The 15,442-nt window shown below is 41.2% G+C and overlaps 1 protein-coding gene across 7 annotated transcripts in view; it reads left to right on the forward strand.

Moving 5' to 3' along the window:
• The window catches only part of DYM (dymeclin), a 212,008-nt gene that overhangs the window by 162,122 nt on the left and 34,444 nt on the right, over positions 1-15,442 (forward strand). For 6 of the 7 annotated variants that reach the window (XM_053931483.1, XM_053931487.1, XM_053931488.1 and 3 more), the window contains one exon: positions 5,760-5,942. In XM_053931483.1, the coding sequence (XP_053787458.1) occupies positions 5,760-5,942 (183 nt within the window). Of the gene's footprint in view, positions 1-5,759; positions 5,943-11,698; positions 12,056-15,442 lie in introns of those variants that run through there. The other variant, XM_053931489.1, reaches the window with a different exon arrangement.

The raw sequence follows: 15,442 nt of genomic DNA on the forward strand, positions 1-15,442 counted from the left end.
GCACACTGCGTGCACTCCTGGCTCCGCTGGAGAGGGACCAGCAGTGTTGGTCAGAATGAGCGAAAGCCACCAAGCTTTGACACAAAGCAACTTGCACTTTTGAAAATTCAAATGTAAAAACATTTTAGTACCTGCAGCAAGTTCCCACTCACTAAAAGCCATTCATTGTCATAAGCAGTTAAGATCAGAATTGTGTTTGGACGTGTTTTTTTTGTCAGCCTACATTTCCATCAAGTATTTCTTTTGCAATTATATGTGACATTTCCACTTTATTTCATCAGGTTTCTTTGAATAAAGACTTCAGCACAGTGTGTTGTCCTGTTGTTTTCTTTTACCCTATTTACATTATGCAGTTGTAGCATATTTCCTTACCAATCCCTGCTCAGGTTTTGCTTTTTTTAGGTGGATAAGCTTCTTCCTGCTTATTGTGCTAACTATATAATTAGCAGTTATTTAGCTGAAAGTATAATTTGGCTGGAAAATTGCTGTGATGTGAATGCACAGTGAGAAATGTGGCTTTTTTTAGTACATACAAGTGACCTGGGTGTCTGTACCCATTGTCATATGGTGCATAACATCATTCACATGGATCTTGCCACAAAGGAAAAGTTGCTCTGTTAGGTCTCAAATTTTTTAAAAAGTTAGAAACTAGACCTCTTTAGGCTTACAATTATTCATTGCTTTGGATTAGGGTTTACTGTGCATCCAGATAAAAGGGAAGAAAACCAAATCATTGCATTTAAGTGAATTTTAGCTTGCTATAAATAAATATATAATCATATCTATAATATATAGTCTGAAGCATGCAATTGTCATGTGGACATGATACGAGACTTAAGTTTGTTCACTAATGCTTCTTAGAATCATGGAATAGAATCCCTGAATGGTTTGGGTTGGAAAGGACCTTAGAGCTGATCTTGTTCCACCCCTGCCATGGGCAGGAGCACCTGCCCATGGACCTGCATGGCAGGGTCCCCATCTAACCTGGCCTTGTTCACTTCCATGGATGGAGCAGCCACAGCTGCTCTGAGAAACCTGTGCCAGCTGTGACTGAGTGTGCTGCATATCTTCCTGGGTTAATGATCAAAAATGCAAAATATCATTAAGAAACCTGTCACCACCCATGCTGCGCAATACCCTGGGTTCCACTCTGAAAAAGGGCAGTGCTTGACTTCTGGTCAAAAAATGGACTAATCAAGGAGCTAATTTCATCATGAAAGAGAAATTCATGTCGACCCTTGCCTATTGATACCATTTCATAGCATCACAAGTCACCAAAATTCTGATTTTTCAACCAGCTATTATTTTCTATATAAACTAACTTGGGACAAAAGAAAACAGAAAGCTGAATAATTTTGTCTCTGTTTATATTAGACAGTACAAACCACAAGGGATGGTTATGCAACACAAAGCTGAATTACACAAGACATGCCTCCCTTTATCTCCTCAGAACTGGTAAACATTTAGAGGGTGGAGATTTGCATTCATTCATGATAGAACTTTTCAAAACAGATTTTTATGGTTACAAGAATTAAAATAAATTCAATGACAAATTTAATTAAAAGGGTAAGCACTCAGAATGTTCCGTTGTAGGAACCAGGAGATGGGGCACCATAAATTAAACAGGTGTTTGGTGACACTGAGTTTTTGCATCCTCTGCTGACAGTGTTTTTTGATGGGTGAATATGTCTGTAAGGAACTAACTGTGAGCAAATGCCTGGGGTTTCATGGTTAGGCTGCTTGACTTCTCTTGATATTTAAAAGCCATATACTTTCCAAGTGGTTTTACACATCAGGATGTAAGTATTGAATTCTGTGGAAGTGTTTACCCAGGAGGATACCATGCTAATTATTAATTGTATTGCAGTAAAGAATGCAACAATATTCCAGGATGGTCAGATCCAGGAACATCCAGCGCTGCCCATCGTTTGCCTTGGCTTTGAACTTTTGTGTGTTCCTTGATAGTGTTTATGGAACTCAAATTGTTTCCCCCCAGATAATATTCTCATTCATCGTGTTTTCCCCCGCATCCTCTCAGCTTATTTCCATTCTTTTTTTCCTGGCATGATTACTTGTTTTTTCCTTTTAAAAAAAGACTACCCAGACATTTACCTGGCTGTCTTCTAGCTGTCACTGGCTGGTTTATCACTAGTGCATCTAGAACATGACCAAACATATGTCTTTTTGTCTTAGAAATTAGAATCTCTGCAAGAAAGCACCACATTTAACTTCTCTCCTGAGAAGGAACATGAAGTGACTACATAGAATTACCCACAGTAATGTGAGGGCTGTGCCTACATTCCTTGTCCCCTTTGCAGGCATGATTTCAGTCTCACAGAGTTTGGTACTGAGCTTTTACCTTCCACTTTTCTTTTTAATGATGGTTATAATTATTTCTATGGGAATAAACAAAAAAAATATAGGTGGAGGAGGACTGGTACACGTCGATGTTGACAGAGGCATTATCTAAGCCCTGTTTTGTAAAGGAATATTGTAGTAATTTTAAATGTGAGTGCCACACTGAATTTGTCAATTGTAAGCAACAGGAAACTTTTAACTCCTCTCCTTTTAATGTACTGTTCAATAGATTGAAGCATGTCTACGTTTCACAAATCAATATTTGACTTTTATTTTCATATAACAGCTAATCCAGTAAAAAAAATATGGTTTTACAAGGCTGCTGAGGATGATGTGTTAGTCCTTGCCTTGGCCACACACATTCAGCGTTTCAGCTGTGTTCAGCTGCTCTGAAAGTAATACACAAGGCGATAAACTGCAACAACAAAATGTTAGTGTTACTTTATTTATACCTGTCTTGATAATATGTCTGGATGCAGTGGGTCTGTAGCTTGATACTGATGATGCAGAGCAACAAAACCACATGGCATTTTATCAGCATTTCTCCACTGTCTCATCCAAATTCTGTCCTTGAATTTATGCTTGTTTTTTCCTTTGTTTTGAAAACTTTTAAACCCTTAGGAATGATTCAATCTCTAATTATAGGAGCAGACGGTTCTGATAATGTATGTGCAATACAGGGATTCAGTGCCACTTCTCTGTTTTTTATGGAGATAGTTCTTCTTATAAATTCTTTTTTGTGTAGTCAGCTGTGGATAAAAATCTTTACTATATCTCCTATTTTCTTCATGCGGGATCTCAGATTCTGCACCTGCAATATGGTAGCTGAAATACAGATGATTGATTCTGTCCATCAGCTCTCAAAAATGTTAAATTTAATTACTGTGCAATAACTTCTGAACTTTTTCATTGTTTGAAGCTGACCACTAGCAGAGTCTCCAACCTATTGGAAGATGGTTAGCAATGCTTTCTATTTCAATTAGCTGTATCCCTGGGGTTTAAGGTGAACATCTTTTATTAAAAAACATTTAGTTTTTGAAAAGTGGTTGTATGGTTTGTTACCTTTCTGGTAACTGGACAGATCTCACTTGATTCAGAATTGTAATATTTCTGTGAAAGTCATCTAGTCTGTATTTTAGGATAGTGTCTTGGTCACTAGCTCACCCTGCTGCACTGGGGACAGAAGCATACCAGTGCTCAGAGCTTTTAAAAATATACCATAATACAGCATATTCTGCAGTAAATCTGAGTTGATAGGCAAGCACCATTCCCCAGGTGAGTTAGGTCTGGTTTTTCTTCAGATGCCAGCTGAAGCAGTTTTTTCTATTTTTGTCTAATATTTTCCATTACCCTTGACAACACCTACATGGGATGCTATTTCATAGTGCAATAACTAGGTAACTACAGGCAGAGGAACCACCTGCATTTTGAAAGTAAAGATTATTTCTGTCATAGAAGAATGTGATCCCATTGACAGCAAACAGCTTTGTAAGGGTTTATGCCATCATTGTTAGCTACAATACAATGCTAATTTAGGTGGCAAAGTCATTAAAAAATAAGAGATACTTACATTCAGAAAAAAAATCTGTAACCTTCACTGTCAGGTATTGCTAAAGAAGGAATTTTACTAGAATGTATGCACAAGATACTCCTCTTCAAACAAGAGCTCCAAAAAGCTTCCACTTAAATTTCCCTTGTACATGTAGAAGACAAGGGTTGGAGATACCCAGACTGTAGTGTGGGAATAATGATGGGATCTCACTTCTCCATGGTCCTCAGTGTCATGAAGGAAATGGAGCAGCAGGTTAGAGGGATGGGGCTGCCTTCTGCAGGGCCACATCTAGGAGAGGGATTTAGGACAAGGGACAGAGAGATTGAACAAGAGGGAATGGCTTCCCACTGCCAGAGGGCAGGTATAGATGGGATATTACGAAGGAATCCTTGGCTCTGAGCATGGTGAGGCCCTGGCACAGGGTGTCCAGAGCAGCTGTGGCTGCCTCTGGATCCCTGACAGTGTCCAAGGCCAGGCTGGATGGAGCTTGGAGTAGACTGGGATAGTGGAAGGTGTCCCTGCCCATGGAAGGGGTGGAACTGGCTGAGCTTTAAAGTTCCTTCCAACCCAAGCCATTCTGGGATTCTGTGAGCTACAGTTCTAGGAAGAAATGCACCTTGCTTTCCATTGAAAGCAGCCAGAGCAAAGTGGTAGCAAAGAATTTTACTCTTTTTGAGTCTAAACAGGATAATGAAAATTACTGTGTTCTCTTCTGCCTTGGAGAGAGCATACATCTTCCACATGACAATTCCTACAGTGCTGCTTAATAGTAGAAAGTAACTATGTGCAGATTGAATGACAGCCCAACAAAATGCTTTAAGTACTGCCTTTTTGTGAAGAATTTTAGCGCCTTGTGATAACTCAGAAAGTGAACTTTATGGGCAGTCGGCAAAAGGAAGTGTCAGTGGTTTCATTGTTCATACCCAGCAGAAAAACTTAAGCTGGTTTAGTATGGTTCACATTCTTGCTAGACCTGTAAAGTCTCACAGTCCAGTGTTTGATGTGATGGAGACAACCTAAATGATATAAACAAGGTAGAAGAGCCCTTTTTTTTTGCCCTATTCCAAGGTAGGACAGACAGCTCTGCAGTTGGAATAACTGTATTGGAGATATCCTGATGTGGAGCTCAAGGAGGGAAATCCAGGCAGCTGGCGGGAGTTCACATGCCAGCTTGTTCAGCTTAGGAAGTTTGAGTTGTCAAATGCACTGACAAAATGAGAAGCTCTACAAGTTAATCTTAGTGTGAAGACTTAGTGCACTACAAAAGGAGAGGCCTTTTTTCATTTGTTAAGAGTGTTCTTCAGTACCAAGAAAATAATTTTTAAAAAGAGTCAAAGGGGAAAAGTCTGGTAACAGTGACAGATGTTGAAGGTGATGTTTGATACAGTCAGTTTTCCTTCTCCTGCCTTTGCTTTTCTGTTTCACCCACTGTTTTTAATTTCTCTGTTACTTTTTCTCTCTTTTCTCTATCCCTCCTTCCTGCATAGGGGCTCAACAGAAAATGTAATAAATTTATTATATGCTTTTACTTAGAATAGGAAGGGTTGAAAAGACTGTGTTCACTTAACTCTTATGAATTTGACTGATTACAATATGGTAATGCTTTATGTCATGGCTCCTGTTGGGTGAATCAAGCTATGAGGGTGAGTACTAGTATGATGCATTTCAATTAAAATTTGGTGATTACTGGAGAAAACAGATTCCTTTCCAGACACATGGATGCCAGATTTACTCACCATAGAGACATTACCAGCTAATAGCTTTATTAATAACAATTACCTTTGCACTGCCTTTATTACTCATTTTACAATAGAAAAGGGCACACTGACCTTTCATTCCTTTCTTAAAGGCGCAAGACCTGAATGTGATAGAGGAAGTGATCCGAATGATGCTGGAGATCATCAACTCCTGCCTGACCAACTCCCTCCATCACAACCCCAACCTGGTGTACGCTCTGCTCTACAAGCGTGATCTGTTTGAGCAGTTTCGGACTCACCCCTCCTTCCAGGACATCATGCAAAATATAGACCTGGTGAGTGATACATGACTTCAGAGATGGTTGCACTTGGTTATGTGGGCTCTTCTTACTCTTGAGAGGTGGAAAATATTTATCACCTCTTAATAGTTTTTTTTTTAATGTTGAATTTTTCTTGTCTGTTTTTTTGGACCTGGCACATGCCTTCTGGGCAGCATAGAAACACAGAGTGGTTTGGGTTAGAAGGGGCCTTAAAGGTCATTTAGTTCCAACCCGCTAATTTCTTTAACAGCCCTTTCCCACATCTTTAACACAGGAGGATCAGAGAGATTTTGAGATGCCTCTGGTAAGGAGTTCCCAAGCTGTGACACATCTTTCACCCCACAAAGGGAGTGAAATATCAGCTTCTCTTGACTGCCCCTTGTTACAAATCTACCTTTCAGGGGAGCAGTGTGGCACTCACATTTAAAATTTTTATCATCAAACAATCCTTTTTCTTTTCTCTTACTCCTCTCACCAGTTTATTAATGATTATAGGGAATTAATTTTAAATAACTCAAGAGTAGGCATTCAGCTGTCTTATTCCCTGTCTGTATCTGAATGTGTGTTTCTACCTGCCAAGTGTTTTCTTCACAGCAACCTTCCCCTTGCATAGGGAAGCATTTTAGAAGAAAACAGAAGAAAACAACTGTGGTTAAGAGGCTGTTACCAGTGTCACTCTCTGTGGAGAATGACTTTGGGAAACAATTGTTAATTTTTTTTTCATCTGATAGTAGTTTTAATGTTCATATGGAGAGCCTGAGTTTCTGCTGGAAAATTTTAAAGCATTACAAATTTTTCTCTGTCTTCTAGTCAATATTTGCAGAGCTGAGCAATGTTTGAAGCCACACTATGACCACTGGGTGCAAAATACTGGAAGGGAGGACTGAACAGGGACTAAATCTCTGAATGCAGTGAATGACATATTATTGTGCCTAATAATCTGCAGAGTTTTTTAATTACAGGAGATTGATATCTGATTGCCCATAAAGGAAAATAATTTAAAATGTTGAACTGAAATTCTGCTCTGTACCTATTTGTTGCTCTTCTGTTCTCTCTTCACATTTCCTGGTCATGCAAGAGTTTGGGGAGTGGAGAACTTGAAGCTCAAAACTTTCCAAACTTTCAGCAGCTGCAGACTACAGGCAGCATGATACTGTCTGGATGATTAGAACAAGATGTCTTCAAGTTGTGTAAAGAGGATATGGTGCGCTGAAGATAACAGTTGTCTACATTCCTGACTGAGATAGGGACCTTCTCTGGTTACTTGCCCACATCCAGGATAACTGATGGTGGCCAGATCCTTCTGCTTGCAGCCCTGTGCCTCCCACAGACAGCAGCATGTCCTTTCCTTTGTAACAGTTAAATGTAGGTTTTCCTCAACAATTTAAACAATTCTTCCCCAAAACTATTTAATACTGGGTTACAGCACAATGCCAGTTACATTCAGAAACTATTTAAAGCTTTCCAAGGGAGCATGTTGAATTTTTAAATAGCTCCTTTGTTAGAGAGGCGAGGACGTCAGAAAAAGAAATTTTTAAATTTTTTTTTTAAATGTACCTGTCACCATCTGGCAAGTGGTAAGAGCTGTCAGGCTTGTAGATCTGAATAAAAGATGAGATTCATCTGACTCCTCATCTACCCTGTCACGTCCTGCACTTCATACGCAGTATTGGCAGTACCATAAAGAACCAGTCTTTGTCGTGTGTGCTGCAGCCAGAATGTTCTAACTGGTCTTGCTGTCCCTTGAAACAGTGGCAAATCATGTCAGTTTTACTGTACACATTGAAGGGAGCTTGTCTGGGAGCCATGTGGGCAGGATCTGAGAAGAACCAAAATGAGTTTCTCTCTCCAAGAACTTATCAGACTTTTCTCTGCAGTGGTGGAGCTGGGAGCTCCATCCTCACAGCTGTATGGGACACTGTGGATGTCTGAAATGTGGCTGTGCTCTGAAAGGAGTCAGAAAGAAATCCTAAAATAATTGGCTCAATAAATTTCTAAAGTGTATGTTGCTGAGAGCTGGGAGGATATACTCATGGGGAGGATCTCCCTATTCTTGACCTACCCTTAAATTCTTTCAGCATCCATCCCAGCCTGTTTTCAGACAGAATAATGAGCTGGCCAGGCTTTTCCTGTGACCAAGGCTGGTTATTCAGAAGAGGATGGATCCACCAACTTTCTTTACAGTGGGGAGCTGTGTTGGCTTTCAGGCTGTTGTGATCAATGAAATTTTGTGGCCCAAATTGTCTAAATTGTAGATAGAAATGGTAAATGTTGCAACTTTTGGTAATGCCAAAATTACCTGTCTGAAGCTCCGCAAGTATTTCTGCAGGGGCTCTGTAAAACCTGACTCTCTCTCTCTGTACTTTCTCTAGTCATAAACAGCAAAATACGTTTGGATTATCTGTACCCATGCTGCAGTGGAACCAGGAGTGTAATTTTTGACAATGGCATGTAGTGACAGAACAAGGGACAATGGCTTCCCACTGCCAAAGGGCAGGGATGGATGGGATATTGGGAAGGAATTCTTGGCTGGGAGGGTTGTGAGGCCCTGGCACAAGGCGCCCGAGGTTGGATGGGGCTTGCAGTAAACTGGTCTAGGAGAAGGAGCATTGGGATTGGACTAGATGGCCTTTGAAGGTCCTTTTCAGTCCACACCATTCTGGAATTCTATGATTCCAATAATCAGAAAGCTCTAGAGATTCATGTGAGCAGTAGGTGCCTGTTACACACTGTGTCACTCTGACATCCCTCTGCTCCACCAAATTCTGCCCACCAGCTGATGAAAGATTCTCTGACTGTAATCCAGATTTGTATTTCATAGAGAAATACTAACAGTGTGATAATGTTTAATGCTGTAGAAATCAGACCAAAATACAGAGCATGTAAAGTCTGTAATGAGTTTTGGACACCAGAACAGTTGCCAGTTTGCCTTGTCAAGAACATATAAAATAGATATGACATGTAAAGACTTAAATGCTTATTATTTTTACTCAATTGGACATAATGTACTCATCAACGAAAAGGAAGCATGGCAGAGGTGAAAAGGCTAAAATTTTGAAGAAGAATTAATTGGAGAGTGTACTGGGGATGTAATTGATGGTGCAAATAGAAGAGGGCATGTGCTGCAATTCTGTGTGTGTATACAAGCAAAGAATAACCCAGAGATGTCCTCTAAGCCTAATCACACTGGTGACATCTTAGCTGGAATTACTCTGGGTTTAGAATCTCAGAACCATTTGGGCTGAAAAAGACTTTCAAGAACATTGAGTCCAACCATTCCCCATCAATGCCAAGGCTACCACTGTCCCTTGTCCCCAAGTGCCACAGACACACAGGTTATAAACTCTTCCACAAATTGGGGACTCCACTACTGGGCAGCTGTGACAGGGCTGGACAAGCCTTTCCATGGAGGAATTTTCCTCAGTATCCAACCTGAGCCTGCCCTGGCCCAGCCTGAGAGCTGTCCTGTCCCTGTTCCCTGGAGCAGAGCCTGACACCCCCCCCCCCAGCTGTCCCCTCCTGTCAGGAGCTGTGCAGAGCCACAAGGTCCCCCCTGAGCCTCCTTTTCTCCAGGCTGAGCCCCTTCCCAGCTCCCTCAGCCGCTCCTGGGGCTCCAGCCCCTTCCCAGCTCCGTTCCCTGCCCTGGACACGCTCCAGCCCCTCAGGGTCTCTCTTGTCCTGAGGGGCCCAGAGCTGTCCCCAGCACTGGAGGTGCCTCAGCAGTGCCAGCACAGGGACGGGCACTGCCCTGGGGCTGTGTCACAGCCTGGCTGGGACAGCCCAGGGGCCATTGCCCACCTGAGCACACCTCTGCTCATACTCAGCTGGCACCATGAAAGAAATTCCAGGTTGAAATAAGATCTGTAGAAAACAGAACCTCTGAAGGTGCTGATTTGTTAAAGTGATGTGGTATTTTTCAAATAAAATGCTGCTTTGAAGGGAAATGGAATAATCTCTTTGACATACTTGTGGGTTCGCAGGTCATAAGGAAAGACTTTTCCAAGGTTAGGAATAATGAAGCACTGTGGTAGGTTTTCAGGGATTTCAGCATTGGAGACCTCTGGGGTTTGGCAGTGTGGCACTGGGGTGGAGAACAGACCAGCATAGGTCTACAGGCACGGGTAGATGTGGGGATGCCTCTGCAGCCCCACCAGAGCTCAGACCAGAGCAGGAATTGCCCTCAGTTACCTTCAGTACAGACCTGGCCACAATAGTTCTGGGCTGTTTCTCAGGATTTGGACCATTCTGTTTATTCTGGAGATACATATAATCTCTGTGTGCTTCATCACACAAAAATAGGTGAATGTATAAGGGTCATCAGTATATTGACCACTTTTTATTGAAAACTACTTATTTGCCTCTGTGTATTTATAAATAGTCTAAAAATCACCACTGCCAGCTGATTGGGAACATATGGGAACCATTAATGCTATACAGAACAAACTGAAATCAAAATACCTTCTGCTTCCTATTACTTTACCTTTCATTTTAGAAAGCCATTTTAGTAAGAGATAGTACATCTTGTTTATCTAAAATGGGATATTCTTCTTCTGAATGGTGAACAAAGAGGAAAGCCACTTTAGTAGGAGATAGTGCATCTTGTTTATCTAAAATGGGATATTCTTCTTCTGAACGGTGAACAAAGAGGAATGCTATGGTTCCTCTTCTGGCCTCGTGCAGAAATATTTCATCTGGGAGCTGTCTATATGCCTCCACTTTAGAGGTGGTCTGTAATTTGGTCAGCCGCCTCAGATATGTCAGGAATTTGGTGGAGACTCTTCGCTTATCATTCCTGAAGATGTGTTTGGTTCATGGCCACGGTGAGAACTCCTTGGCTTTCACTGCTCTCATATTTCCTACAAGCGAGCAACTGATACCAGGTCGTGGAACAGGCCTAACTAGGAGCTGCTAGAATTTTGTTTGCTAAATAGTCTGATAGACATGAGGAGGTTGGGAGCAATGGCTTAGTGATGCAAAGGATTGAATTGATGCAATTTCCTGCAAGGAATTTAATTCTTCAAAGACATTTCCCTACTACATTTTATAATAAATCAGGTTGTCTTCACTCTGGCATAGCAACCCCTGTTGTAAGACCTTCAGGACTTAAGAACTACGTTTTTATGGCTTTCCTTAAAATTAAAAAAACCTTGATCATGCTGATTACCAGAGCCTGGCTAAATACTCTAAGGTTTTGTGGGTTTGGGTTGGGGTTTTGTTGGTTACTGTTTGTTTGCTTTGTGGGGGGGCTCTTCTTGCCTGCTTTTTTTCTCCTCACTCCTACACCATAGAAGCGGAGAACAGAATATCTGGAAAAGCTCATGTGTCCTTGAACATGCTCCTCATTTCAAGGTGGTTCTGAAAAATACAGTACTTCAAGTTTGCAGATTAATCTCTTGTGTTTCTCCTGCTATTGAATCACCTGAAGCTGTTTCACCCTTTCTTAAATCAGCAAGGGTTGGCGTTGCCTCTCATTGGCTCCAGCTATGACTACTGGATACCAAATGTAGCTGTAATTTATGTTTCCCTATGGAAGTTAAGTAGTTGAAGTGCTAATCCTGTGGTACTTTACAGCAAGAGGTTTGTTTTCTTCTTTTCTTGTCCATTCAGTGTGCCATCAATATACCACATTACTCTCCCAGTAGTGAATGTGGCTGGAAATAAAATTCTCAAAGTGTTTCTTTCAATCACTTTCAAAGGGAAGCAAAATTGACAAAAACAGGTTCAAAACTTACTCACTTTTTGCCAAGTGATTTTTTTCTTCTGTCTTTCAGAACTGACCTTTGCAGTTGCAGGCAGAGGAGGCAGCAATGTGTTGCACTGTTATTTTTAGCTGGAGGAGAAGGAGAGGAGTTGTCATGTTCATTAGGCAGCAGCACTGCCTGGGCTGCCGCAGGCCTCACAGCACTTCAGCATCTGCTGACAGAATCCAAGTGGAGAAAACATTTTGCCCTTGATAACTCTGCTCTTGGCATGCTGTAAAGGGAAGTATTTTGTTACTTCAGCCTTGCAGCCCAATTGAAAACAATAGTTGGGTGAAATAACAGACACTGTGGTTGTTCCCTCACAATCTCAAAAATAGTCTCCAAAACCTAAAATATTGGCTTTAAATGAAAAATGTTTCTAAATCATTCTAATCTTGTAGTACTTTTAATCTCTGGCAATAACTTGTAAGTTTACTGTTTAGAAAACAAAATGAGAAAGTATGAGTTTCTCATGGAAAATTAATCTCTAGGAAGAAATTCTCACTGCGGGGGTGGGAAGCCCTGGCCCAGGTTTCCCAGAGCAGCTGTGGCTGCCCCTGGGTTCCTGAAAGTTTCCAAGGCCAGACTGGACGGGGCTGGGAGCACCCTGGGATAGTGGAAGGTGTCCCTGCCCATGGCAGGGATTGGCTCTGGTGATCTTTAAGGTCCCTTCCCAACCAAACCATTCCATGAGTCTATGATTAAAACAAGTTTTAGAAATCACTATAGAAAACTACATTATTTTTGTATAGAAAGATTAATGGTATTTTAATAGAAACCCTGGCAAGGTGGAGGTGGCCAAGCTGGAGGTGGCCAAGCCAGGTCCTCTGTGCCCATCATACCACAGGTCTGAGTACCTTAGGATAGACTAAGGTACAGCCAGGATTAGACTCTGCACAGGCCAAGGCTCTCCATACATTTTATCTGGACAGGGATCAGATATTCCTGATGAGGGGTTGTCTAATCCTGGATTGGATGTGCCTTTTAATCTCTGCTAATATGGAAGCCAGACTGGAGAGAGAGCTCTTAGAATGGGTTATGTTGCTTCAAGGAGAGGCCTTTCAGTGCTCAGCATGGCTAGGAAGAGAGTAATTCATAGCAACTTGTGGAGTGTCTTCTTACTCTTCTTTTTAAGTACTCTTTGCAGTTCTTTTCTTAGACCAGTTGCCCAAATAATTAAAAAGAAAATTGATTTTCAGAGTATCAGAAAGACACCATCTCTCAGCGTTGTTTATTTGCCCTAAGATCTGGGGTTTTTCTATTCATATAGTCATATGCTCAGTTGGTTTTAAAACATGTACTAAAACCTGAAACTCATTTAATACTATTCATCCAGCTTCTTTTTTCTGGTTATTTTACTTACAATGGGACAAGGAGTGGAAATCTGTTAATTTTCATTTTTATTTTAAATTCATCTCTGTTACTTAAGTGTAGAAGATAATTAAAGCTCTTTCAAAGGAAAAGGCTACTCTTCCTTAATATCATGTTAAGCTTTTATATTTTTATATCTGACTAGATTAGTAGGAAAAGCATTGGACCTTCTGCTACAGAGGTGGGAGCTTGGGCAAGAGATCCATATTATATGGATGCTTTTTGGTTTTATTCCTGATCTGGAGTTAATAAGAAAATGCCTTCTTTAGGATCTCCTCTGTATAATTAATCTTCTATTTTTTCTTTTTGCTTCTCTGTTTTCTTACTTCATTGGGATACTCGTGGGTACCTCACTGTCTCATTGGGGTATTGTGCTCTCAGGATCCAAAAGAGAGGTACTTCATTTCTATTTTGTTTGAAGTAGTAAGGCAAATAACTCCTAGAGATAAGTACCATTATTAAAGTAGTATATTTAATTTTAGTCATCAACTACACATCAAAAATAGCCATTCTGAGTTCTCTAAAATGCTGACATAGCCTGAAAATACTGGAAGTCTGTCTTGCTTTTGTTCTTTTGAAATATAACCCAAAGAAGATTAGTACCTTTACCACAAAAACATAAGTCTTTTAAAAACATGTTAAGATTGAAGGGTTTGACTTCCCAAAATAGGAAACATCAGAATTCAGGGAGTATCTGTGAGCTTCATTCACTTTTTTTTACATGTTTGCATTATGATAGTATTTTATCCTTTTGGTTAAAAGCTAAATACTAAGTTTTGCTTTTGTTGTGATTTAGCAGAACTTGAGCTAACAAGGCAGTGCCACGGGGATGGATTCTCTGCAGGAGCCTGCCCTTGGCAAGGATAGGTTTCACCAGTGATTACTGACAACAGAGGAGTGTTGAATGCAGGAAGATGTTTTTTTTCTTTCAAAGTCTGTGGGCAACTTGCTTGTTCCTCTGTGAGCTGTGTATCCTCCACCAGCAATTTGTCCTAAACTCTGTGCCAAAACCGTGTCAGCCTCACTCACTCCGAGGTCCTCACGCTCTTTGCACAAGCTGTTTCTTGCTGTTTTACTCTGTTATTTCTGGTCCCTCCCTCCAGCTCGTTTGCTTATGAACTCAGCACATCTTCCTACTCCTTTTTTTCTAAGGATCAGAGATCACAGTGCTCCACCAGGTCCTTATCTCTAAGAATGTAAAAGCCTACCTGCAGCATCTGCCAGAGGCAGTGAAATTCTCCCTTTCTGCTCAAGTATGGACATAATCGTAGGGACAGCACAGAAGATTAAACCTGAATTTTCTCTTGACTGGTTTGTGTATTTCTGTTGTTAGAAACAAAATAAAACAGAGAAAAAGAACCAAACCAAACACCACAATCCCATGACAACCCCAAAAAGCAACTTCCAGCAACTTTAGCCTGCCTCTGTCTCATTCACTTAGTGCAAGAGTTTCTAGAGATCCCAGCAAATCTTCCAGCTCAAAACAAAGGTTGGGATTTCTGTGGGGGAAATCACAAACAGAAACAACAAATTTGAATCTCACAGTAATCAAGCCATCAGCTGTCTTTGTTTTATGAACAGCAGCTGAGCTGGGAGGCATAATTAGGGTAATGGTTTCTGGCTCCAGCTGTGTCTCACTACAGAACAGAGAGCTCAGCAGAGATTTTGTAGTATAATACACTTTTCCCCCCTTCTACTTGGGAGAATTATCAAAGATGACTCGATGGACTGGGACTGTGATTCAGATACAAGTGAACATCAGTATTTTTCCACAGAGGATGTTGAAAGCTCACAGGATTTTGCAGAACCTGTCATCAGCATTGTGCTTGCCTCCAGCCCAGGGGTAGCCAGGTGCTCTGGTGTAAACAGGCTCTACCAAATGCCTCTTGTGGTATTTCCAGAGGATTCTAAGTAGGTGTTGAAATTTTTCCCCAAACCCTTTTTGTGCTTTGAGTCCTGGATCCCTTGTGTGACTAAGGAGTTTCCCTGGGATAAGGGATGGGGTTTGCAAAGTGTGTTCTTTTTGGATGAAAGGAGCTATAGAAATGAAAGTTTTCTGATGTCCCACATGGATAACTGCCGGTGGGATGTCTGCTTCTGCTGTGACCCACTGAGCTTGGAGAGGGATAAAAGTTAAAGTCTGACCTAACTGAGTTCTAGCTAACAAGGACCAGCTGGGTCATAGAAAAGGGGGTGGGAAGGGAAATATGGGGAAAATCAGCTTGGCTTTACCAGGGGGATGTCTGGAAGATGACAGAGAATTTGCAGGATTCCTTAGCTCTGGAATCCAGGATGTGGAAGGTATGTGCGGCACTTTGGGTGGATACTGGGTGGAAGAGGAGTTTTGTGAACTTCCTTCTCACCATTCACTTGCTCTGGCTTTGAGTGCTACACATCTCCCAG

Source organism: Vidua chalybeata, chromosome Z (assembly GCF_026979565.1).
Source record: "Vidua chalybeata isolate OUT-0048 chromosome Z, bVidCha1 merged haplotype, whole genome shotgun sequence".
NCBI lineage: Eukaryota > Metazoa > Chordata > Aves > Passeriformes > Viduidae > Vidua > Vidua chalybeata.